At 50.3% G+C, this 23,726-nt stretch overlaps 2 protein-coding genes across 6 annotated transcripts in view; one reads left to right on the forward strand and one right to left on the reverse strand.

Annotated features, from left to right (window-relative positions):
- Positions 1-13,922, reverse strand: part of LYRM4 (LYR motif containing 4) — an 88,507-nt gene extending 74,585 nt beyond the window's left edge. The window contains exons 1-2 of one of the 2 annotated variants that reach the window (XM_018039167.1): positions 13,405-13,922; positions 11,521-11,718 (exon numbers count right to left, since the gene is read on the reverse strand). In XM_018039167.1, coding sequence (XP_017894656.1) covers positions 11,521-11,718; positions 13,405-13,490 — 284 coding nt within the window. In that variant the 5' untranslated portion in view covers positions 13,491-13,922. The remainder of the gene's footprint in view (positions 1-11,520; positions 11,719-13,404) is intronic. The other variant, XM_018039168.1, reaches the window with a different exon arrangement.
- FARS2 (phenylalanyl-tRNA synthetase 2, mitochondrial) overlaps positions 14,240-23,726 on the forward strand; it is a 305,587-nt gene continuing 296,100 nt past the window's right edge. For all 4 annotated transcript variants that reach the window (XM_018039067.1, XM_018039069.1, XM_018039068.1 and 1 more), the window contains exon 1: positions 14,240-14,333. The gene's annotated coding sequence lies outside the window, so the exon portion shown is untranslated. The remainder of the gene's footprint in view (positions 14,334-23,726) is intronic.

Raw genomic sequence — 23,726 nt, forward strand, 5'->3', positions numbered from 1 at the left:
TCTGCCAGAAGCAGGGCACAAGCTTCCCACGAGAAAGGTGTCCTGGTACCAGGAAGGAAAGAACATTCCTATCAGCAGACATGGGGAGCTGAGGCTGAGATGAGTCTGCACAAACCACACCCAAATAATCCTTGCCTCCTGTCAGTTTCCTGATGTATTTCCTAGCCAATTTCCAATAACATCCTGTCCTTAGATGCCCAAATCCTTTGTCTGGTCACTGTTCCACAACTTATGGCCCTTTGTAAAAATGGTACATAAACCTTAAGTCCAAGGGCTTTTTTGGGGTTGTCACTCTTCTATGAGGTGCCCTTCACGTTATATAAAAATATTAACATGAAATAAAATGTGTGCATGTTCCCTCCTGTTAGGTCTTTTTTTGACAGTTTCATTTGCAGGCTCCAGACACAGAGCAGAAGACAGTAAGGCTTCCCTCCCCTAAAGTGGTCTGAGCCGTATCGCTCAGGACTGGCTCTGAGATGCTGACCCAGACGTGGAACCTGGTCTTGGCTGACTGGAAGAATTCTGGGGTCTGCCGTGGCAGAGCCCTTGCGTGACGCCCCCGCCAGGAGGCTGTCTGACCGGGTCTGCTCTCGCTGAGTTACATGCCCACTGGGGCTTTCCTTCCTTCGGGCGCTCAAGTCTGGTGCTAAAGCGTCAAGTTGCCGCTAAAAGCATGATCGCCACTTCAGTGTCTCCCCAGCTTAGAGACCACCTGTACCGAAGGCCAAGCTTGCTCAGTCTGGGAGGGAAGGACCCCGAACTCTGAACTCACACACAGGGCAGTGGGGCCTCCAGACGTGCCCAATCAATGCACGAGACAGACAGACCAGGACAGAGGGTCAGTGGCTTTTTCCGGCTCCAGTTTGGCTGTAAGGAACTCTTTTCTCATTTAATTTAGCATTTTGCTTCTTAATAAAGAGGAAAAAGGACTTTAAGAGCTGCTTGCGTCTGTGTAAGTGATTTTTGGTGAAACCACCACCACTTATAGGGATTAGACGTAGGGGAGGGATAATTCTACGGGAAAAATATTCGTATTTATCCTTAAAACATGAGCAGACAAAAAGAAATACATGAGAGCACTAAATAACTGTGCTACAGAGTAATATTTATCATTATAATGAATTGATCATATAAGTAACTTTGAATAAATAAGACCAAATGGAGGGGATATTAAATCTACTCAAAAAATTACCCCAGGAACAAAAGAATAAATGTAAGGCTATAGACGCCTTAATAACATCCAGTGAGGATAACAGCCAAGTAGTGAGGAAAACAAATAATCTGAAAAAAGAGAGAGTCAACTAATTGAATACCAAGGACTGATTAACTGGCAAATTAGCAACATCAGTACGTAAAGGTACATAACTAGAGAAGAAAAGTGAGATGAACACGTGGATTAACACCTACGACCAAAGAGATGCTTTAAAACTGAGCCTGAACCACGCAGACGAGCTTCTGAGGCGACGGCCCTAAACAAAGATGCTCCCGTCCCTCCCTGAGATGTGATGTTTTGTTTCCAACAGCTGCTTCTTCCAGTTACATTCTCGTGACCGAAGGTCAAGTCGTTCTAACCCAGCGTGCTCAACCAGCCAGTGAGTCTGGCTAATGCTCAGTGTGTCTCAAGACCACCCTCCCCTCCTCTGCCCTCACCTGGCTGCAGCCGGCCCTCACCATCACTCACGGCGTAACCCACCTCCAACTGGCCTCTGCATCTGTAGCCTCCTTCCGCTTCGGGTGGTCCAGCTGGAAGGTGTTGTCTGTGGTCCGTTCAGACGCCTGTGTGGCTGTCCACTGCCGAGGATGGCGTCCAGCATCTCGGCGGGGCCCCCGAGGCTCTGCGTCCGTCCCCCTCACCTGCTCCCACCGCACCCCCGGGGGGACACCACACTGCTGGTAGCTCGAAGCACTCAGCACCAGCTACACTGGCCTGTGGGTCCATCCCCACTGCTTCAGCCTCCCTCCTCCAGCGAAGCCCTGCAGAACCCTGACAGCCCAGGGCAGCCACCGTTCCTTTCCTAACCTCTGGCCCTTCTGGGACAGGCTGTGTTGCCCCTCCTATCTGCCCCCACAACCCGCTGTTCATTCTTTATCGTGGCACCGCCTCTTCGTCTTCACAGAACCCTCAGTGAGAGAATTCCATGGACAGAGGAGCCTGGAGGGCTGTAGTCCGTGGGGTCGCACAGAGTCAGACACGACTGAGCAACTACAGTTTCTTTTTCTTTCAGTGAGTGCATTGCTCTGTGCACTGAACCACAAGCCCCTCCTGGGAAAAGGTCACGCTGATTATCTCTGCATTTCCGGAGGGGCTGGCACATGGTGGGTCCCCAGCCAACGTCTGCTGAAGACTCAAGCCGACCTCATCAGAGACCGCACGCTACAGTGACGGAGGTCTCTGGAAGGCAAGGAAGCACCTTGGTGCGGAGTGTGGCGCGACAGTTTAACTGATTTCATTAAATGACTGCTAGCTACTATGAACTGAAAAGATTTGGCAGCTGGTCTGCCAGTTAACAGGTGACTGCAGTAATGCTGGAGGGCATGGCACCCCACTCCAGTGCTCTTGCCTGGAAAATCCCATGGACAGAGGAGCCTGGTAGGCTGCAGTCCATGAGGTCACTAAGAGTTGGACACGATGAGCGACTTCACTTTCACTTTTCACTTTCACGCATTGGAGAAGGAAATGGCAACCCACTCCAGTGTTCTTGCCTGGAGAATCCCAGGGACGGGGGAGCCTGGTGGGCTGCCGTCTATGGGGTCGCACAGAGTTGGATACAACTGAAGCGACTTAGCAGCAGCAGCGTGAAGTCAGATAATCAAAATGTCACAGTGATAATATTATTATGTCTCAACTTTGGCAATTTTAAATCTGCTTCTTAAAATAAGGGTGGTAGAGATCAGCTGAAGGAACCCTATTCAGGGTACTCCTATTATTAACCCAGACAAAATCCAGGAGGACACACAGTAATTTAGCTGACACCTGCTAAATCTAGAAATTCACAGGTTGGTTCATGCAATTTATCTAATTTTATCACTTCATTTGGTTTCTAAAGGTTAGAATTTTCCTAAATTGGCTAGGTACCAGTTAGCTGAGAAAATAAATGCTAGTTCAGTTCAGTTCAGTCGCTCAGTCATGTCCGACTCTTTGAGACCCCAGGAATCGCAGCACGCCAGGCCTCCCTGTCCATCACCATCTCCTAGAGTCCACTCAAACTCTTGTCCATCGAGTCGGTGATGCCATCCAGCCATCTCATCCTCTGTCGTCCCTTCTCCTCCTGCCCCCAATCCCTCCCAGCATCAGAGTCTTTTCCAATGAGTCAACTTTTTGCATGAGGTGGCCAAAGTACTGGAGCTTCAGCTTTAGCATCATTCCTTCCAAAGAAATCCCAGGGCTGATCTCCTTCAGAATGGACTGGTTGGATCTCCTTGCAGTCCAAGGGACCCTCAAGAGTCTTCTCCAAAACCACAGTTCAAAAGCATCGATTCTTTGGCGCTCAGCCTTCTTCACAGTCCAACTCTCACATCCATACATGACCACAGGAAAAACCATAGCCTTAGTCGGCAAAGTAATGTCTCTGCTTTTGAATATGTTATCTAGGTTGGTCATAACTTTTCTTCCAAGGAGTAAGGGTCTTTTAATTTCATGGCTGCAGTCACCATCTGCAGTGATTTTGGAGCCCCCCAAAATAAAGTCTGCCACTGTTCCCACTGCTTCCCCATCTATTTCCCGTGAAGTGATGCTATAAATGCTAAGGCATACACAGACGTCTACCAGCTGATGAAGTGGGATTCAGGCAGTCAGGAAGGAGGCCACAGAGAAGTCCTAGAGGAGTATCTTGCATCCACAGCAAGCAGACACACAGCTACTGACGCGAGGCTGTGAAACGCAGCTCCCTATAATGTCCATCACAGCAATTTCCTGACAGAACGCCTTGTAAGTACACTTTGTGTTAGAAAAGTATTACCCTACTGCAACACATCAATTCAGAGAGGCTGTAAGGACGTCCGACTGACTGAGAACCGCATTCTGTGGTCCAGCTCTACATCTCGCTCTGTTACATTCTCCATCTTTACTCCCCTTGGCCCCGATTCTCTCCTTTATTACTTTAAAATAATAACAATTATTTCATGCTACTGCATTTTATGCATTCTTAACATTTTTAAAAATGGTTTTAGGGGCCATTTGCGGAGAAGGCAATGGCACCCCACTCCAGTACTCTTGCCTGGAAAATCCCATGGACGGAGGAGCCTGGTGGGCTGCAGTCCATGGGGTCGCTAAGAGTCAGACACGACTGAGTGACTTCACTTTCACTTTTCCTTTCATGCATTGGAGAAGGAAATGGCAACCCACTCCAGTGTTCTTGCCTGGAGAATCCCAGGGATGGGGGAGCCTGGTGGGCTGCCGTCTATGGGGTCGCACAGAGTCGGATGCGACTGAAGCGACTTAGCAGCAGCAGCAGCAGTGCTTATTTGCTTGGTCACGTCCACCTCTTTGCGATCCCATGGACTGTAGCCCGCCAGGCTCATTTGTTCACGGGGATTCTGCAGGCAAGAATACTGGAGTGGACTGCCATGCCCTCCCTGAGGGGATCTTCCCAACCCAGGGATCTAACCCAGGTCTCCCGCATTGCAGGTGGATTCTTTACCAGCTGAGCCACCAGGGAAGCCCCTTTGGTTAAGTATAAATAGAGGAAGTACAACTTGGAAACTGATAAATCAATGACATTGATCTAATGATTCTTTTTAACATTTCCCTCCAAATTTAGGCTGCTGAATATCTTAAACGTATTCTTCCCTAAGTTAACTAGACAATTTTTTCTTACTTTTCAAAACCATCATCACTTACTGTGGCAGAATTTAGCAGCCATACAAGAAAAAGAATTGTACATGGGGAGGATTCCAAGTGTAATGAATGATAGTGAACAACCCATCTTTCAAAAGTCCATGAAATCGCTTTTCTTGGGCACAAGTAAACTGGCTGGAGTTTTATGGGGTCTGTGGGAGGGAGGGGTCAGCCAACAATTCCATCAAAGGGCCCATCGGTATTAGCTCAGAACACAGTGAAGGCTTAATTTGGGAAGAAATTAGAAAATTTAATAGTAGTCTTTTTTTCCTTTATTTCTACCTTCTCTGTGTTCTTGCATAGCCTGTAATAAACACAAATAAAGCTGTTTTCATAGAGACATAGGGCTTGTTCCACATTTTATTGTACGCAAAACTAATTTTTTGTATGATTATTTTTTATATATCAAAAATCTTATACAGTAGAACAGACTTCCACTGTATCTCCGAATCCTCACAATATAAACAGGCATTTCATGACTTAAAAAGAGGGAAAACTTTGTACCGGGGGTGGGGGGGGGATCCTAATAATCTTGTTGAGAATGCCAGCAAGTGAAATACAGCATTTCATGGCTTCCCAGCCTGAGAGCCATCCCAGGTGACATCTGGTCTGTGTGGCTCTAAACTGAGTTGAGGGATAAAAGGTGAAAAAGAACAAGAGGATGGAATTTCTCACCTATCAGCAACTTCTGGTTAAAGGCATGTTTTAATCTGGGATAAAACAAAGATTTTCCTGGTGGCAAGGCTGGAGTCACACTTACTGAAATGAAGAACATACTTAAGGGCTTTAAGTTTCTAAAGGAGAAGAGACGTATACAGGTAAAGCTGGCCTGGCAGTCCGGCCGAGCGGGCTGCGGGGACGTCCCGTGCCGTCTGCATAGTGTCTGTGCGGTGTTCTAATGTCACAAATCCGCAGCCAGGGCATTACTCCAACTTGTACGTTTCCTCCGTGAGTTTCCTGAGCTGCGCCCCATGTCCCCATCAGGAGAATATCCTGTAACAGCAGGGCGGCCCGGAGTTGGTCTTCCATCTCCCCCAGGCCCCGGGGCAGTCATGTCGGTGCTCTGGGCTCTGAGGGAATACCCCTCCTGTTCTGGGGTGAAGGGACACTTGGCCCTGCGTTCTCTAGTGTGGCTGGTCCATCGCAGAAGGGGAAAGGTGCTTGGGGTTGACAGCCCACAGTGGACTGGCGCTATTCACCCCAGCCTTCTCTATCAGTCAGCGACCAGGGACACACGCAGCAGAAGAGGCCACCAGTGCAAAACGAGCCGCAACAATGAACGTGGAAAAGGGGGCGAAACCCCCTGCTGCGGTCCTGCCTCCTCGACAAGGTCATGGTTCCAGGTGCTCAGCTCCCACTTCAAAGAGAAACCAGACTCCTAAATGGGGGTCATCATCTAGCCCCTTCACCAGACTGCAAAGGCTTCCACAATGCCGCAACTGGCTGTGCAGCGGAAATCCAGAGTGACGCCGTCAGCCGTTAGTAGCTTAGCTGCTGCAGCGCGAGAAGAAGCCGTGAAGGAGAGTGTCTGCGGGTTGAGGTTTCTGAGACTTCTGGAGGCCGCATCAGAGGACGCCCAGGTTATAGGGAGTTGGAACCGAAGAGTGCGGAGTTGTGGAAAAGCAGAGACCTGGAACTTCCCAGTCCCCATGCTGTCTTGAGCAGCCGCGACCTCACCCGCTGCCCACCCTTCCTGGCCTCACCCTTCTCTCAGACCCCTTCTCCTGCTCGCCGGCTAGTCCTCTCAGCTCTTTAGCATGAGCCCATCTGGGATGGAGCCCCGGCTGGGGCTTGCCAGCACCACCTGCGCCTGGCTTCCAGTGCCCCGGGCACGTTGCCTCCCGCGCCTTGCTGTGCGCACCTGGAGAGTGGGCTGCTCCCATCCATGCACCCCATCCATGCAGATGCCGGCCGCGGGCTGAGCCAGCAGCCACTCTGGTACTTTTCTCTGATACTTTCTGCTGCAGAGCCTAGATGAGCTGCAGCCTAGTTCCCCAGTCCCTGCTCAGCTAGTGTAGGAATGGAACTGAGTTCTGGTCAATAAGACCAAACCAGAAGTTTGCTGGAAAGATTCCGGGAAAGTTGACCCTTTCCTCACGGAAGGGAAAGCCCATCCATGCCCCGCTGGCGCTGCTCCTCTGTCTCACCTTGAATAAGGATAGCTCTGGAGCTTTAACAGCTGTTTGCAACCATCAGGCATAAGCATGAGAGGAAACCTGAGACTCGAGACACCTTGACATCACCTAGCTGCTGAATCAGCTTGAGCAGCCTCATGCTCTGAACCTTTTCCATGTGAGAAGGAAAACTGACTTAAGCACCTTGTGAAGCCTTCCTGTTCAGTTCAGTCGCGTCTGACTCGCTGCGACCCCATGGACTGCAGCACGCCAGGCCTCCCTGTCCATCACCACTCCCGGAGCTTAATCAAACTCATGTCCATCGAGTCAGTGATGTGATCCAGCCATCTCATCCTCTGTTGTTCCCTTCTCCTGCCTTCAATCATTCCCAGCAACAAGGTCTTTTCCAATATGTCAGTTCTTCGCATCAGGTGGCCAAAGTACTGGAGTTTCAACTTCAGCATCAGTCTTTCCAATGAATATTCAAGACTGATTTCCTTTAGGATGGACTGGTCGGATCTCCTTGCAGTCCAAGGGACTCTCAAGAGTCTTCTTCAACACCACAGTTCAAAAGCATCAATTCTTTGGCGCTCAGCCTTCTTCACAGTCCAACTCTCACATCCATACATGACCACTGGAAAAACCATAGCTTTGACTAGATGGACCTTTGTTGGCAAAGTAATGTCTCTGCTTTTTAATAAGCTGTCTAGCTTGGTCAAAGCTTTTCTTCCAAGGAGCAAAGTGTCTTTTCATTCATGGCTGCAGTCACCATCTGTGGTGATTTTGGAGCCCAAGGAAATAAAGTCTGTCACTGTTTCCATTGTTTCCCCATCTATTTGCCATGAAGTGATGGGACCAAATGCCATGATCTTAGTTTTCTGAATGTTGTTTTAAGCCAAAATTTTCACTCTCCTCTTTCACTGTCATCAAGAGGCTCTTTAGTTGTTCTTCACTTTCTGCCGTAAGGGTGGTGTCATCTGCATATGAAGTTATTGATATTTCTCCTGACAATCTTGACTCCAGCTTGTGCTTCATCCAGCCTGGCATTTCTCATAATGGACTCTGCATATAAGTTAAATAAGCAGAGTGACAAGATGTACTCCTTTCCCGATTTGGAACCAGTCTGTTGTTCCATGTCTGGTACTAACTGTTGCTTCTTGACTTGCATACAGATTTCTCTGGCAAAGCATTCCTGATGAGAGCTGTTTTCAAGGTGGCTCACACTTCTGACACCACTCACCACTCTACCCATAGTGCAAGGCTCATTCTGATTTGCAGCTCCCAACACAACACTCAGCGTACAATAAGTATTAACAGAGACTCAACCACTTAGTGAGAAGTAAGGAGTTCTGACACGCAGCTGGGATTTGAGCATTACTCTTGCCTTCTCTCGCATTTACAGCAATATACATGTAATCAGTAGGGCTGAATGGCTGATGAAAATTACCTCTGATTACAATTCCCCCCTGCTTTTCAACAACTATTTATAAGCACTGAGTAGGGAGGTATTGTGCTAAGCACTTGGAGTGCAGAGATAAGATGGAATTTCTAGATTTAAGGGACAAATGGCAGAGACAAGTAGAGTGGCGCACGTTACTAATGAGAACACGGCCCCCGAGCACCTTCCCCGTTACCCGGAAACAGGCTGCCGCACGGCACCAATCGCCTCAACTTCCCGTCCTCTTATATTCCAACTGAAATCCACCTCCTTCTCTGATGGCAAAGGGAGTGTTCTTCCTCCTCAGTGACCAGGCCGCCACCTGCGCTGGCAGAGGTGGGGTTTGGCGCGTGTGTGTGGCCTTTCTCTAGCAGTTCCCACACTCGCGTGCCAGCCAGGCTTCCTGGGGGAGGGGGTGCTGGTCTGCACTCGTGGCGATGGTTTCCTTCCTTCTGGTTCACTTCTCAGCGCCCCTCCTCGGGCTGTGTCCTAACCGCTTCATGTGCTGCTCTGGGGAAGGTCCCCGGAGGTCCCTACGCTGGGGACACTTCCCTCTTCATCTACTGGGCCTTGCTACAGCAAGTGGCCTGCTGCCCCCAGCCCCTGACTCCGGCAACACTGCTGTCTGCCTGATTCCTGCTTTTCAGACACTTCAGCGGTCATCCAAGAGCAGCCCAGGGATCGCTGGGGCCTTGGAGATATTTTAGGAGGTCCATCAGGAAAAGGAATTTTTATTGTTTCAAGCAGGTATTTGCCTTTTCCAGCCTGATTCTCTGGTAAGTGGACAGAGGAATTTCCCAGAGGCTAGGCTATGAGTGACATAGCGACAGCTCTAGGCGGAAACTAAATACAGAACCCAGGTATCTTCCACTAAGCCAAACACGAAAGAGACTTGCAAAATATGTCAAACAGCAAAACTCTCATCACTGTTTTTTTTTTTTTTTTGGTGGGGGGAGAAAAATAGCTATTCTTCAGAAAGATGTTATTTATGTTAGTGTGCAATGGGTTTCCCAGGTGGCTCTGTGGTGAAGAATCTGCCTGCCAATGCAGGATGCAAGAGGCGCAGGTTCGATCCCTGGGTCAGGAAGATCCCCTGGAGGAGGGCACGGCAACCCCCTCCAGGATTCTTGCCTGGAGAATCCCATGGACAGAGGAGCCTGGCGGGCCACAGGCCACTAAGTCACAGAGTAGGAGACGACTGAAGCGACTTGGCATGCTGAGGTTTCTCTGTTTACTGAGAAATGGAGGGAATGGCAAACCACTCCAGTATTCTTGCCTCAAGAACCCCATGCACAGTACTCAAAAGTAAATGCTTTAAAATGTTTCAGTTTTACTTTCTAATATAAATAGTGATAACTATGCCCCACATAAGCAAGGCTTTCAAGGCCCTCAGGAACACTTAAGGATGCAAAAGATTCCTGAGACCAATAAGTTGAGAACCATGTTCTTAGACTGCGATTTCTCTACCTCTTTGCAGGGGAGCCAACACCTCAAATTTTTATGTTCCGTAGAACCATATCCTAAGCCCACTAATTTTCTCACCATAAACTAAGATTCCACAGTCTTGGTACAACTGACATTCAGAGACAGAGAACTCTTTCTGCGGGGCACTGTCCTGAGCTTGGCGGGACCTCTGGTGGCTAACTACTAGAGGCCAGTGGCATCCTTCCGCCCACATTGTGACAACCGTGTCTCCAGATATGGCTGAATAAAACTGGCCCTGGCTGAGAACCAGTGCTCTGAATACTTTTCCTGGAAATGTTACCAAATATCAAGGTTTTTAATCCCACTTATGATATGAAATAACTGGACTTATTCGGTGCCAACTCTGCACCAGGCACAATTCTGAGCATTTGATAAGTATTCATTCACTTAAACCTCATCTCCTGTGACAAAGATAAGCCATTACCTCCACCTTCTAGATTAAGAAACTGAAGCACAGAGAGGTGCACTGACTTGCCCAGCATCACACAGCAAACGTGGTGATGGCAATGCCAGGCCTGGTTGCTCCTCTGAGCTTTAGGCTTTGGTGACTAACTGCCTCTGCTGGGGAGCCCCCAGGTGACATTTACTCGAGTCCTCAAAACCAACTGGAAAGTCTCTGGTGGTTCAGCTGGTAAAGAATCCGCCTGCAGCGCAGGAGACCCCGGTTCAACTCCTGGGTCGGGAAGATCCCCTGCAGAAGGGAACGGCTACCCACTGCAGTATTCTTGGGCTTCCCTGGTGGCTCAGCTGGTTAAGAATCCGCCTGCAGCGCAGGAGACCCCAGTTCAACCCCTGGGTCGGGAAGATCTGCTGGAGAAGGGAACGGCTACCCACTCCAGTATTCTTGGGCTTCCCTGGTGGCTCAGATGGTAAGGAATCTGTCTCCCATGCGGCAGACCTGGGTTCGATCCCTGGGTCGGGAAGATCCCCTGGAGAAGGGAACGGCTCCCCACTCCAGCGTTCTGGCCTGGAGAATTCCATGGTCTGTATAGCCCATGGGGTCGCAGAGGTGGACACGACTGAGCACCTTTCACATCCACAAGACCATTTCTGTATTTCTTAAATTAGTTAATGGTACAGCTTTTACACTGACCCTCTGTGCCTCACTTAACTTAGTAACCTGGGTGGTATTTCAGACTCTGCTTGGATTCTCTTCTTTATTCCTGAATCCAAACATTCATCGAGGTCTAACAGTTTTACCTTCTAATTATTAATCAAGTGTATCTTTCCCTGTATCTTCCCTTCCGCTCCTCAGGCCCTCAGAAGGGCCCTGATCTCTCCTCAGCACCGCTGTAACCAACCCTCCTTTGGGGTCCTTGGGTCCGGCCCTCACAGTCATCCTCCCCCTGGCGCCAGCACGGTCTAGCTAAACAGCACGTCTGGCCGGGACACTTTCCAGCATGAAGCTCTCTACTGGCTGCCTGGTAGTTGAGAATGAGGCCTGGGTTCCTCAGCACGGCCCTTGCGTGGCCCTTTCCGACCCCAGTGCCGCCTCCGTCACCCCAGAAGCTCACTTAACTCTCCAGCAGAATTCTGCTCGGTGGTGTCGCGTGAGCGCACCAGGCTGCTTCATGCCTGTGACCCTGAGCTGTCTCCTGGGAAACACTTTGAGTCATCACCCCTTGCGGGCCTGCCACAGCACTCACCAGTTCGTGAGAGTGATTCTACACTGTGTCCTACAGAGACCTGTCAGAGAGCCGCTGACGGTGGGTGCTTTGCTGAGCTTTGCTGAGCCCCATGCTCTCATCTTGCTATCTCCAGGGGCTGTAGTACTGGGCAAAGCAGTCTGGGGAGTGCCTGGAAGCCCTGAAGTCAAAGACAGTAGCAACAGGACGTGTGTGGACCTGTGGGGAATGCAGAGTGATGAGAACAAGGAAAACTTGCCCACAGTTACACTGGCTGAAGCTCAAAGCAAGCAGGGGGACTCAAGATAGAAGCGATTAAAGGGCCTGCCAGAGAGAGATGTACAGGGGAGGGGTGATCCTTTAAAGCCACAAGACACAGCCTCAATATCAATACAAAGCAAGGACATATTCTATAACCCATTTATATTAAGACATAATGGTGGGAATCTGAGGATGTAGTTACACGATCACAGGCAACAGTGTAAACTGATTACCAGGTTCCTCTGGACAATGTATTTCCATGTGGATAATATAAGTTTAGCTCAAAAGGATTACTCAAAGTATAATGTGAGCCAATATTCTGTAAGTATGGTTACCATGTAATTTCCACTTTCTGCCTACAGAGTACAGCACCGAGTGAATTTCCTGCAGTTCTTATTTAAGTAAATTACAAATTTAAGTAAATTACAAACTCTTCTTCCTGTGGTGAAGAAGGTTCAACTTATTTACAGGCATATTTTGCTGGCTCCTTCAACAGACTTGGTTAAGTTCTTGGTACTAAGCGTGGGCTAACTTTTTGTTTAAAATTCTAACCGTCTATCTACTGTTTACGAACCTTAGCTTTCAAAGCCAAAGTCATTAAATGAAACTGCATTCTCAGAAATTTTTTTTTTTTAATTAACTAGCTGAGCAGTTGGACATGACCTCATTGGTATGACCTAGACGTTCTCAAGTGTATAGGATGAGTACCTTTTCTATGCAGGTGTCTAAAAATTAGGAAGTCGCTGCGTGGGAGGTTTAGTGTCTGTCTGGTAACCAAGCTGCACTGGGTCTACCCCTCCGCGGCCGCCAGCTCACCCACCCAGCCTGGGGCAGCTACCCAAGCAGGCCTGCTGCAGGGGTCCCAGATTCTGCTGCAAGGAAACCCAGTCCTGCGGCTGCTCAGTCATGGAAGGTGAGACCAGTTTTGAAGAGAAGAGCAGGTCTTATCAAATTCTTGCTTTGGAAATAAGCTGAAACTCAGAGGACCAGGTAGTTAGTAGAAGATACCAAATCCACAAAGATGCAGAGAGAAAATCCATAAAGTACACACATTCGTGGTGAGTCAGAGGTTACAAGGAAGCAGAAAAAGACAGCAGATGCTCTGAAGTAGACAAAAGACGTCGAAAGAGAAAAAGGAGCTCAGAGCAGAATGAGAATGGGGCAGGCGTGCAAAAGCTGTGCGCTCCAATGAGGATGGAAGAGCTTAGCCTCTCTTTCCCCGGCTGCTGAGATCCTGAAAGCTGGATCCCCATCTGGGTCAACATTTCAGCTCCTGGAAGCCGGGCCCATCTTTCTCGGTTTACCGTTACCTGCGTGTCCTGCCCACAAACCCCGCCCCACGGCCGAGGACACAGCAGAACGCACCCTGGCGAGCAAAGGGGCTAATGAAGACACCTCGGAGGTGAAGGGAACCGCTAGAGACGGTCTCCGGTCGTGGGCCGTGGCTACTGCGGGGCGCTTCTACGGGCCAGGCTTCCGATACCACGAGGAGTTCTCACAGGTGCACCGAGCTGGCAGGAACCCCCGCACCTCGGCGTCGGCCCAGGAAGCAGAGAGCGCCCTCCCCGGAGGTCCCCGAGCAGAGGGTCCGACTCCGGGGAAAGGGACGAGCCTCTCCCGCCCCCGAGGGCGCCCCCCGCTCACCGGTAGTTGTAGGCGCCGAAGCGCTTGCTCTCCCGCAGCATCGCGCGGTACAGGTCCAGCACCTGCGCGCGGCTGGACGCCGCCATCTTCAGCGCCACACGCGTGGGGTCCTCTCCGCCGAGGCCCCGAGTTTAAACCCGACCCGCGAAACCGCCGCCGCCGCCGCCGCGGGAAGCGCGGGCGGGACGCGGGCGCGGGGCTGCGCGCAGGGCGCGGCCCACGCCCCGCCTCAGGGGCGCTCGGGCTCAGGGGCGCCCCGGCTGAGGGGAGGCTCTGCCCGCGCGCCCCGGACGAGGGGCCTCCGCCTCAGGGGGCCTCGGGCCGCGCGCCGCGGGTGAGGGGTCTCGCCTCCAGGGGGCTCCGGCCGCGCGCCGCGGCGCAGGCGGGCTTCGGGCAGCTAAGGGGGAGGCGCCTGCGGGAGGCGTTCCCGGCGGCCGCCCCCGCCCCGGGGTCCCGCGAGGCAGCCGCCCGCGGAGCGCGCGGAGCGGCCGAGGCCGGACGGCGGGAGGCGGGCCGCGCTTCCTGACGGCGGAGGCGGGGGTCAGCGGGCGGCCGGGCGGGGGCGGCCGAAGCGCTCCGCGTCGCCAGGTTGCCGAGCGCCCGCTCCATCCTCGCCCTCCGCCCGGGCTGGCCTCGGCGCCGCCTGAGCCGCCGTGTGGGCTGCGCGGGCGCCGACTCCGCCGGCGCCTGGGTCGGGGGCGGGGGCGGGGGGCGGGACCTGGCCGTGCGGGGACCGGCCGCCGCGGGCGTGCGGGGCCGCGGGGCCACCGCCCGGGGCTCCTCGGCGCTCCGGCTCCGCCGAGGGCGCCCGCCCGGGGGCCTCCGGCGCGAGGCCCGCTTCCTGGGCAAGATGGCGGCGCCCAGGCGTCTGTGAGCGCCGCGCCGAGGAGCCCTGCACCCCGGCGGCCTCGCGTTTCCCGGGAGCGCGGGTGAGTGCGCGCGGGGCGCGGCGGGCGGCCAGCTCTGCGTGCGCCCGCGGACCTCTGTGGTCTGATGGAGAGGCGGCACCGGGCGGCCCGGGCTGGAGCCGGGGGGACTTGGGGGGCTAGGGGGGCTAGGGACTCTGTTGGGACCGTGTCCGCCCTCCAGGCAAGAAGCGGAGCAAGTCTCCTCCTGAAGCTCTTCCTAGCCAAGTCCTCTCCTTTCTCTGAAGAGGCCAACTTTCCCGATTCCCCTTATTATCCAGGTGGATGCGGTTTGCTCTGTTCCTGGAACGTAGGGCCCGACGCGGGGAAGCCTCCGCTGATTCTACTCAGTGTTTGCAAAGCGCTCGTCTCGGTTTTTTTGGAATCTTTGTGTCTGTAGCCAGCGTTGGGGACAGCCAGAGTTCTCTCCTCCAACGCGGTGCGAGGGGTAACGCACACGAGAGAGACAAGTCTCCGTTCACATCTCTCTTTATCCCACCACGCTGTTTATGACTGTGTTTCCTTTATCTCATTTTGAAGTCACTCTGAGTCAATTTCGAAGTTTCTCCTATTTTCAGGAACTTTAAGAGCAGACACTTCAGGGTACTTATAACCTAGGGGCCTTGCGTGTCTACAGATACTTGTTCTATTAGTTAGGCTACCTGTTGTAATGGCATTTTTCAAACGGCACGGAAGAGAAACCACCTTTATTAAAATCCTCTTTCGCTTCCCATTTGATTTTTGTTATGCCTCATATGTCTCTGAGTCGCAAAGCTTTTTACAGAGTAGCCAAGCTCCTGTTTCTCCTGCAGGGTGATCAGTCATTGGGCATGCCTTGCTTTGGGTTAATTGAAAGCAGTTCTGATATTTTGAGTGTATCCTTTCAGTTCAGTTGCTCAGTCGTGTCCGACTCTTCCCGACCCCATGGACTGCAGCGCACCAGGCTTCCCTGCCCATCGCCAACTCCCAGAGCCTGCTCAGGCTCCTTTGGCATTACTCAAATGATTCAAGAGGGACTCGTACATTATTATAGAAGAAGATCCAGAGCTGTTTTTCCTTACTGTGATAACACAGTCGAGTGCTGATGATATAAATTAGGAGCGTGGCACCTGGGGAAACCACGTTAGTGCACGGTAAGATAGAGAAAGCTATCAAAGTTAGAAGAAAAAACATGAACGTTATTTGGGCTTGTTTAAAAACAGTGGGGATTGCATTATCTTAATGTATTTTGCTTTCATGTAGAAAATGAAGTTGGAATAATTATGACGATATGCAGTTATTTGTCTCATAATCATTACCATATACATTAATATATCTAACTGACTAACTGTTTTTAAAGAAAACTTTCCAAATAAAGTCTTTGGAAAGTCAAAGAAAACTTTCCAATAAATATATAAAGTTTAGTTTGTTTGGGTAGTCTAGTCACCTATTAGTACAAGGAGTTAACTGAATTTAGGGAAGTGAGAACTTCCCAATTTCACAAAAAATATTTTATAATTTTATTTTAAATAATCTGCCATTATGTTGAATATCATTGGTTTAAAAGACTAATAAAACCCAAGAGAGTGGCTGTAGGTACCTTTTAGTTACAGCAAGCTTCTTTTTTTTTTTTTAATTTGCCAGAAAGGTATTGGGTCAGAAGCAAAAAAGGTGCAGTGAAACTTGCTGAAGTTAAGGACCACCAACTCCCAGATGCTTTAAACGTTTGTTCTTAAAGTCAGATGATTTCCCAAATAACCTGTCCAGGATGTAAAGGGTGCTGGCAGTACCGAAGCTAAAATTTGTTTTTCTGTAATGGCAGATTGTCCGAAATCCCATGTTTAGAAGTGAATGTGTTTAAGATTTGAATGATGTTTTTGGACTTCAAAAAATTACATCTTTATATTTTGTAATTTATTCATAATTTGGAAGAGCACTGGTATTTTCCCTGTGCGTAGCATTATTTAAATATTTTTTCAATAAAATCCAAATATCACACTGTCAGTTTTTACCCTCACTTTAAGGCTTGTCCTTGTGCCTAGCCCACTGTGGATTGCCCCACAGAATAAACTAAGGGAGCTGAGCAGAGTAGGTAACTTGTGTGGTGTCTTACATCTTGCTCTGTTTGTACTAGAAGCCTAACTCTTCAAGAAGACTTTCTCTAAAGTTATACTTCATATGTAATTAACTTCAAGTAAGCAGCCATTGATTTTTGACCCATTTTCAACTGTGATAGTAGATTCCTAAGGGGATACAGTAATGACCATAACCCTGGAAGGTCAAAGGTTAGCCAGACTCTGCCCCAGGTGTGTGATCTGTGACCTGATCACCTTTCCCTGCTTACCTCCTCTCTTCAGTCCAAAGCAGAAGGGAGATGAGCTGTACTCTTCCTACCTCCAGGGACAGTGCCAAGACCAGGAACGTCTTCTCATGAGTTTGTGCCATAAGCTGAACGGTTGTGAAACTCTGCACCTCACGTTGCGACTCTAACCCACGGCCTTTTAATTGTAATCACTCACCTGGTGTCTGGACTTACTGACGCTCAGGTTCTTTGTGTCTCAGTGCAAAAGGAATTCAGGGGAGGCAAAGTGACAGGCAAGCAGTAGATTTATTAATACAGGTTTCTCCTGAGAGATGCAAGGGGCTGGGCGAGGGGGCTCCGCCCTGAGGGTTGAGTGGGCTCCGCCCTGAGGGTTGAGTGGGCTGCATTTTTATAATCCAAGGACAGTTAGGGAGGGGAGAAGACCACGTGGTGAGTTCCTCCTTCACATGGGCTGGAGCATTTCTGACTCTATGAGGTCATACTAGGAAGGTCATAGCAGTTATTCAAATCAGCAGAAGGGTGGTAACATTTTTCCTTTCACTTAATGACCTGAGGCATATGACACGCTCTGTAGGTAAGCAAGCCTGCTTTGTTCTCGATGTTAGGATAGGCTTTCTTGCGCTATCATTAGCTTACACTGGTCTCCCAAAGTTCCCTTGGTTTCCCTCTCTATAATCCCCTACTGGGACTTCTGCAGCTCCCTGTATAAGGCTCCGGTTCCATCCCTGTCAGCGGTAGTCCTCCACCCATTCCCCATCGCCCTGCAGCTCCAATAGTATGTTGAGATCCTTACCCCCGTGTGCTGTGTTAAGAGGTGGGCCTTGGGGAGGTGCTTAGGTGTTGAGAGCGGAGCCCCCAGGATGAGATGCGTGCCGTCATAAAAGGGACCACAGCGAGCCCCCGCCCCGCCTGCTGTGTGAGGACACAGTCTGTGATCCAGGAAGTGTGCTCTTACCTGGTTCCAGATCTGCGGGCAGCCCGGTCTCGGGCTTCCCAGCCTGCAGAGCTAAGCGGTGAATGCTTGTAGCTTATCAGCCCCCAGGCCTGCGGTGTCTGAGCTGAGACGCTCTGTTCTGGTTTTCTGGAGAAGTGGTGTGCAGGGGGTTGTGCTCGCTGAGAGTGAACCAGCTCTGGCGGTGCACAGGTTTTTCGTTTGCTTCCTTTTTTGTGTTACATTCACATAATATTCTAACATCAGAAGCTTATGCTTTCTGCAAAATAAAGGAAAATGAAGGTTTTTTTTTTTTTTTTTTTTTTTTTTACCAAGCTTTATCCAAAATGTTAATGGCATACTTTGAAAGAAACCTAACTTTAATTACTGACATATTTTTGGGTAGAAATGTCCCTTCCGGTGGGTGTTAGGGCATGTGTGGGGAAACAGTACCTTCCTTAACACTATCTCCGTAACCGTTCCACCTCACTGGGGTTTTCTGTTTACTTAGTTCTGTTATTGGCCTTTTCTTCATTAAGACAGAAAAATAAAAACCTGACGTGATAAGCATAATGTCCACGTCTGACTCTTAATTTGGTGGGAGAATGCAGCCTCCTCCCCCCGCCCCCGCCCAGTCTCAGCGGTGCAGCTCACCCCAGCAGTGGAGGTTCTGTTCTGTCCCCAGCATGACTGGTGGGAAGGGGCTTCCTGGTGGGTGGCTCTGGCTGGACCAGAGGAGGCCAGGCGCTGCTTTCCAGATGCTGTGGGCGCCCCAGAGGGCTCTGTGTAGAGGCCCCAGGCGAGCGTCCTGTAGGCCTTGGGAGCCCCTGTGACGATGCCGGGACTGTGAGAGGCACGGCCGCTTGGTTGCAAAGGAAGAGAAGGAAGTGAATCCGGGAGAATGACGCAGTGTGTGATCGGACTACTGAGTTATGGGCAGAGATGTTCAAAGGCCTAGAGGGTGTGTGCAGCCCCTCAGCAGTGCGCTGTCTGGGGGGCAGTGACTGGGCGGAGGTGCCCACCACCTGGGAAAGGTCACCCACCCAGTGAGGGTCATCCTGGCAGCTGGGTCTTGCAGCTTGACATCAGGGTGAGGGGTCGGCCCCCCGCGGGAATGCTGACACTCCGCCACTCGGAAGCTGCTCAGCCTGAGATGGAGGTGTCTCCAGTGCCCATGTGGACACTGCCTGTTACGGCACAGGATCGTCAGGAGCCTTACTTAGCCCCTTCCCTCTGCTAAGAAGTAACAAAGTTCATTGCACCTCCTGTGCCTGCCCACTCAGAAGTCTGTCCTTCCAGAAATGAAATGGCAAAAAGGCAGGTGATTTATAGGAAGGCGAACGGCCGAGGATTATATATGGACTGCTGTCTAGCTCTGCCCCCCAGAATAGATTTGGGTGTCAGTTCACTGCTTTGCTTGGTGTTTCAAGTCTGATGAGACAGCTGCAGAAGGCACGAAAATCAGTTTCTGGAATGTGCAGACCCCCTCCCAGCTGAGCACATGGGTTTTTCAGCCCCTCTGTTTGGAAACTGTCCTCTCAAATGTCTTATCTTTCTAATCTTGGCTTAAAGGTGACTTCTTCAGTCAGCCCTCGCCGGCTGCTCACCATAACTAAAAATCGTGTCTCCATTTGTATCTTGGGGTTTCTCTTTATCTCCTGCTTAAATTGTTAGTTTTACTCACTGCCATGCTGGACAACTGGCCCCAGGACTGTCACATAGGTGGAGTTGAGCACAAGTGTGTAAGGTGAGTGGACGGAAGCTGCTGTGGGTGCTTCAGGAAACAGCCCTTAGTGCCTAGCGCAGCTCCTGTCCGGGAGGCGTTCAGGGAAGATGGAAGTGTTTCTATCTGCCTTGCCCACTGTGGCAGCCGCCACCCACATGTGACTCTTGAGCACTGGAAATGTGACTCGTGTAACTAAGGAGCTGAATTTTTAACTTTAATATTACATTAAAGTGTTAGTCGAAGTTGTGTCCGACCCTTTGTGACCCCGTGGACTGTAGCCTGCCAGCCTCCTCTGTCCGTGGGATTTCCCAGGTGAGAATTCTGGAGTGCGTTGCCATTTCCTTCTCCAGGGGATCTTCCCAACCCAGGGATTAAACCCGGGTCTCCTGCACTGCAGGGGGATTCTTTACTGCCTGAGCCACCGGGGAAGCCGTGGTGTTTACGCAGCCTGGTGTGGTTTAGCTGCTGCTGTACTGGACACCACAGTCTAGAGGATGTGATTCTGTTAGCTTCTAACCTTGAAGAACATAACCACTGACTACAAACCCATCGAGAAGAGGGACTCTCCTTGCCTCTGAAGAGGCCTGCTTGTGGCAGTGCCGCGTGCTGCTTGCTTCACAGTGCGCGGCAGGCGTGTTTCACGGTCTGCTTGAGAAGCGGAAGAAGGTCCTATGTCCTCAGTGGCCTTCCATGATTTGGGATTATCGTTTCACTTTCTGTCCATTCTTTATTTTTTTTTAATTTTTAATATTTTAATTGCATTTTATCAATAGTCCGGAGCCCTTCCGGGCTTTAGTTTGTGGGAGGATCCTTCAGGAACCAGGGCTGAGTTCTCTGCATTCCAGCCTTCTGCGGCTAACCGCCGTCAGCTGGTACTTACGCAAGAATTGCTTTCTGACTGTGGCATGCACCTGACCTTGGAGGCCAAAAGCTTTTTAGGTGAGGAGTGGTATTAAAAAGAAGAAGGAGAATTAGCGGATTAAATTTTATATGTTAGTACTTTCCAAGTGACTGTAGGGTTAGAAAAAGAATTATCAAGATAAACTTTTAATAATTACTGTATTGGAGCCATAAGATCTACCCTCTGATGTACTGATTTATTTGTCTGAATTACACTTTTCTCCGTATTGTCTATATCGAGGCTTTGTCTGTATTGTCTTAGGTCTTGATATGAGAAATAAAAAGAATTAGTAGTTGCATCTTTTACTTATTAAAAATAAAACATTTAAAATTCATGTTTCATGGTGGATTTTTAAAAATTGTGTTTCTATGTTGACATAATAAAGTTTAGCGTCCTGGCCATTTTACCATGTGCAGCTCAGTGGTGTTGCTGCATTGACCGTCACTGCCATCCTGTGGCTGGAACTTTGTCATCTTCCCAGACCCCGATGAACCCTGACTGCCTGCTCTCCTCTCCCTCTGGCCCCTGGGAACAACTGTTTTACTTTTTATTTCTATGAATTTGGTGAGTTTTAAAATTCTTTCCCATAACTTATTGTCCAAACTGATATGTGATACTAGTATCTACATGTCTCCAGGAATCACCTCGTTTAAGATGACCTTGGCCTTCCTAATACGTAATTGCCTTACCTTGGGAAATGGCAGACGCTTCTCATTAAGGACCCGAAATTATCCGCTTTGGTCCCTGCTCCCAGCCATCACTAACCTTAACATGCTCACCTCGAGAAAGATCATCTCGCTCATTTAAGAAAACAGTAACTCTAGAAAATGACTTTTTAGTGACAGATGGTAAGATGGACTTCCTTGTATATGTTGTCATGTGCTTGGGATTCCAAACTTTTTACTAGTCTCCACTGAGAAAGGCAAAAAGAACCAAAAACAGTCACTTAGTATTTTTATTACCTCCCACCTTGGTGTATAGGGCTTTCCCAGTGGCTTAGATGGTAAAGCGTCTGCCTACAGTGCAGGAGACCTGGGTTCAATCCCTGCGTCGGGAAGATCCCCTGGAGGAGGGAATGACAACCCACTCCAGTATTCTGGCCTGGAGAGTCCCATGGACAGAGGAGCCTCTGTGTCCACGGGATCCACAGAGAGTTGGACACGACTAACGCACCTTAGTATAATATCACTGTGGCCACTGGACACATCTGAATTGACGGGGTCAGGATGGGGTTTAGTCCCCTCGTGAGCACCAGGAATCTGGGGGATTTGAAGGGAAGCGTGTCCCTCACCAGATACTTTTTAGTCACTTGGTCTGACTCTTTGTGACCCTACAGACCATAACCTACCAGGTTCCGCTGTCCATGGGATCCTCCAGCGAGAGTACTGGAGTGGGTTGCCATCTCCTTCTCCAAGGGGTCTCCTGACCCGGGGACTGAACCCACGTCTCACGTCTCCTGCCCTGGCAGGCGGGTTCTTTACCACCAGCCCCACCTGGAGTGCCCAGATCTGGGCACAGTGCATAACGTGAATGAGAGGAGGCGACTGTTCTGAGCGGAAGGCACTAAAGCCTGTTTAATTGCCCTGGGGAGATGCTGAGGGTTGTGTTGCTTGTGACGGTGGGCAGGAGGGCTGGATGGCGGCGACCTTGTAGAGACAGTTCCGAGGCCCTCCCGATTGACTGAGGGGGCAGGGGAAGGTCGGGAGTCGCCTCAGGTCCCCGGGTTGTAACGCACATCATGTGCAATCAAGGTCGTTTAGTGAGTGTGCTTGTTCGTGCATCACGTTGTACCTGTGCAAGAAGTGAACCTTTAATGCACTGCAGGTGGAATTGTTGAATTAAATATGTGCCTTCTAAATGTCAATATGTTGTCAGACTTTCTTCTACAGATGTTTTACCGTTCATGCCCATTTCTTAGACACTTGTGATACGGTATCAACATCCTCTTCCCCAATCTGTAGATTGTCAAAAGTCTAATTGTCATTTTAATTGACATTTCCTTGAGCTTGAACATTGTTTTATAATTTTCAGAGGTGTTTCTGATCCCTTTCAGCGGCACTTTGTGTCACTCTCTGATTGCCGTTTCTCTCTTCGGAAGTTGGACTTCTTGGCCTTCTTATGGGGTTTCTCACATCACAATCCCAGAGTTTTGGTGGATGTGTTGGGATCTTATTAAGGCAGTTCGTCTTCATGAAGAGGGAGTGTTTTGTTTGGGCAGGTGCCTTCAGAGCATCTGGGGGCTGGTCATTTGGCTCTTCTCCTCTGAGCCCGGGGTCAGCGAGTGGGCTGGGCCTCCCAGCCTGATTCTGTGCCTGGCAGCCGCGCCTCGCCCCCCGTGGCCTCGGTATCCTGTTCCTCAGCACTTACTGTTTGTGTGCCTTTCATTTGGGATAGCGTTTGCGCATCATTTTAAGTGCACGTCTTACTCATCACTGAAACAGCTTCTCGAGGATGGGGAACTCTGTAGTGACAGCTTCCTGTCCCCTCATTTGGCCCTCTGCAGGTTAGCTGGGGTGTTTCACACGCGACCAGTGTTTGCAGTCGCTTCCTTGAAGTGCTGCTCCCCTGGCTTAGCCTCCGTGATTGCTCAGAGCTGAGCTCTCCTCCCTCCACGGGTGGGCTCTCCACGCCCCCCCAACCCCCGCCCTGGGCCACCTCCCTTGACCTGTTCCCTCGCCTTGTGACTTCGTCACCGATGTGAACATCACTGACCGTGTCCATCTGTTTGTCCCGCCAGCCCCTCCAATAGCGGGTCTAAAATGATCGCGTTCTTCACTCCACCTCGAGCCCACTTCTCCACTTGCCGTGCCCGCTTCTGTTTGTGGTCACCCCTTGGGTTTCCTTGGTGGTCCCGGCTAGTGAGGACAAGGAGGGCAGGGGGCAGATGCGGACACCTCTTCACAGCCGGACGGTGGCCGCCCATGCAGCTCAGACTGAGTGTGTGCTCGGAGGGGAGGGGGCGTCTGGAAGGATTATTGCTTGGTCACTACATCTCTGCAGAAAGAAAAGTTATTTAAAAGCAAAAATGAGCTGTTGAATTTTGTAATGAAGAGACCGGATTTCACTGCGTAAAGACTTGGATGATTTATAAGTCTTTAAACCCCAGTGGAGGAAAAGTTATTACTTAATACTATCTTAGACATTCACTCTTACTGAAAGAATCTCGGTAGGAGACGAATTAGAAACTTCAGGTGCTGCTTCTGCCTCTGCCGGAGGGTTGGGGCAAATTATCTTCCTGTCACGGGCGATTTGGAGCTTGAGGACAACAGCAGTGTTAGAACAGGAACTTTCAGAGCCAGCTTCGACCACAGCGGAGTGACCGTGAAGGCCGAAGGTCAAGAGTGTGATGGATTGGGTGATTAGGATTCCTTTTAAAACCAATTGGAGGTGGCAGGTTTGCCACTGGCGCAAAGTGCTGCAAGGAATGAATCTCATCAGCATATAAAACTTCTTGGATCATCAAAAAAGGGTTTAATGTTTAAAATATAAGAACACACACAGACACGACCTACATAGGAATCCTTGTTCGTGCTATTTTGCAGTGTTGTGTCCGGCCT

Source organism: Capra hircus, chromosome 23 (genome assembly GCF_001704415.2).
Source record: "Capra hircus breed San Clemente chromosome 23, ASM170441v1, whole genome shotgun sequence".
Taxonomy (NCBI): domain Eukaryota; kingdom Metazoa; phylum Chordata; class Mammalia; order Artiodactyla; family Bovidae; genus Capra; species Capra hircus.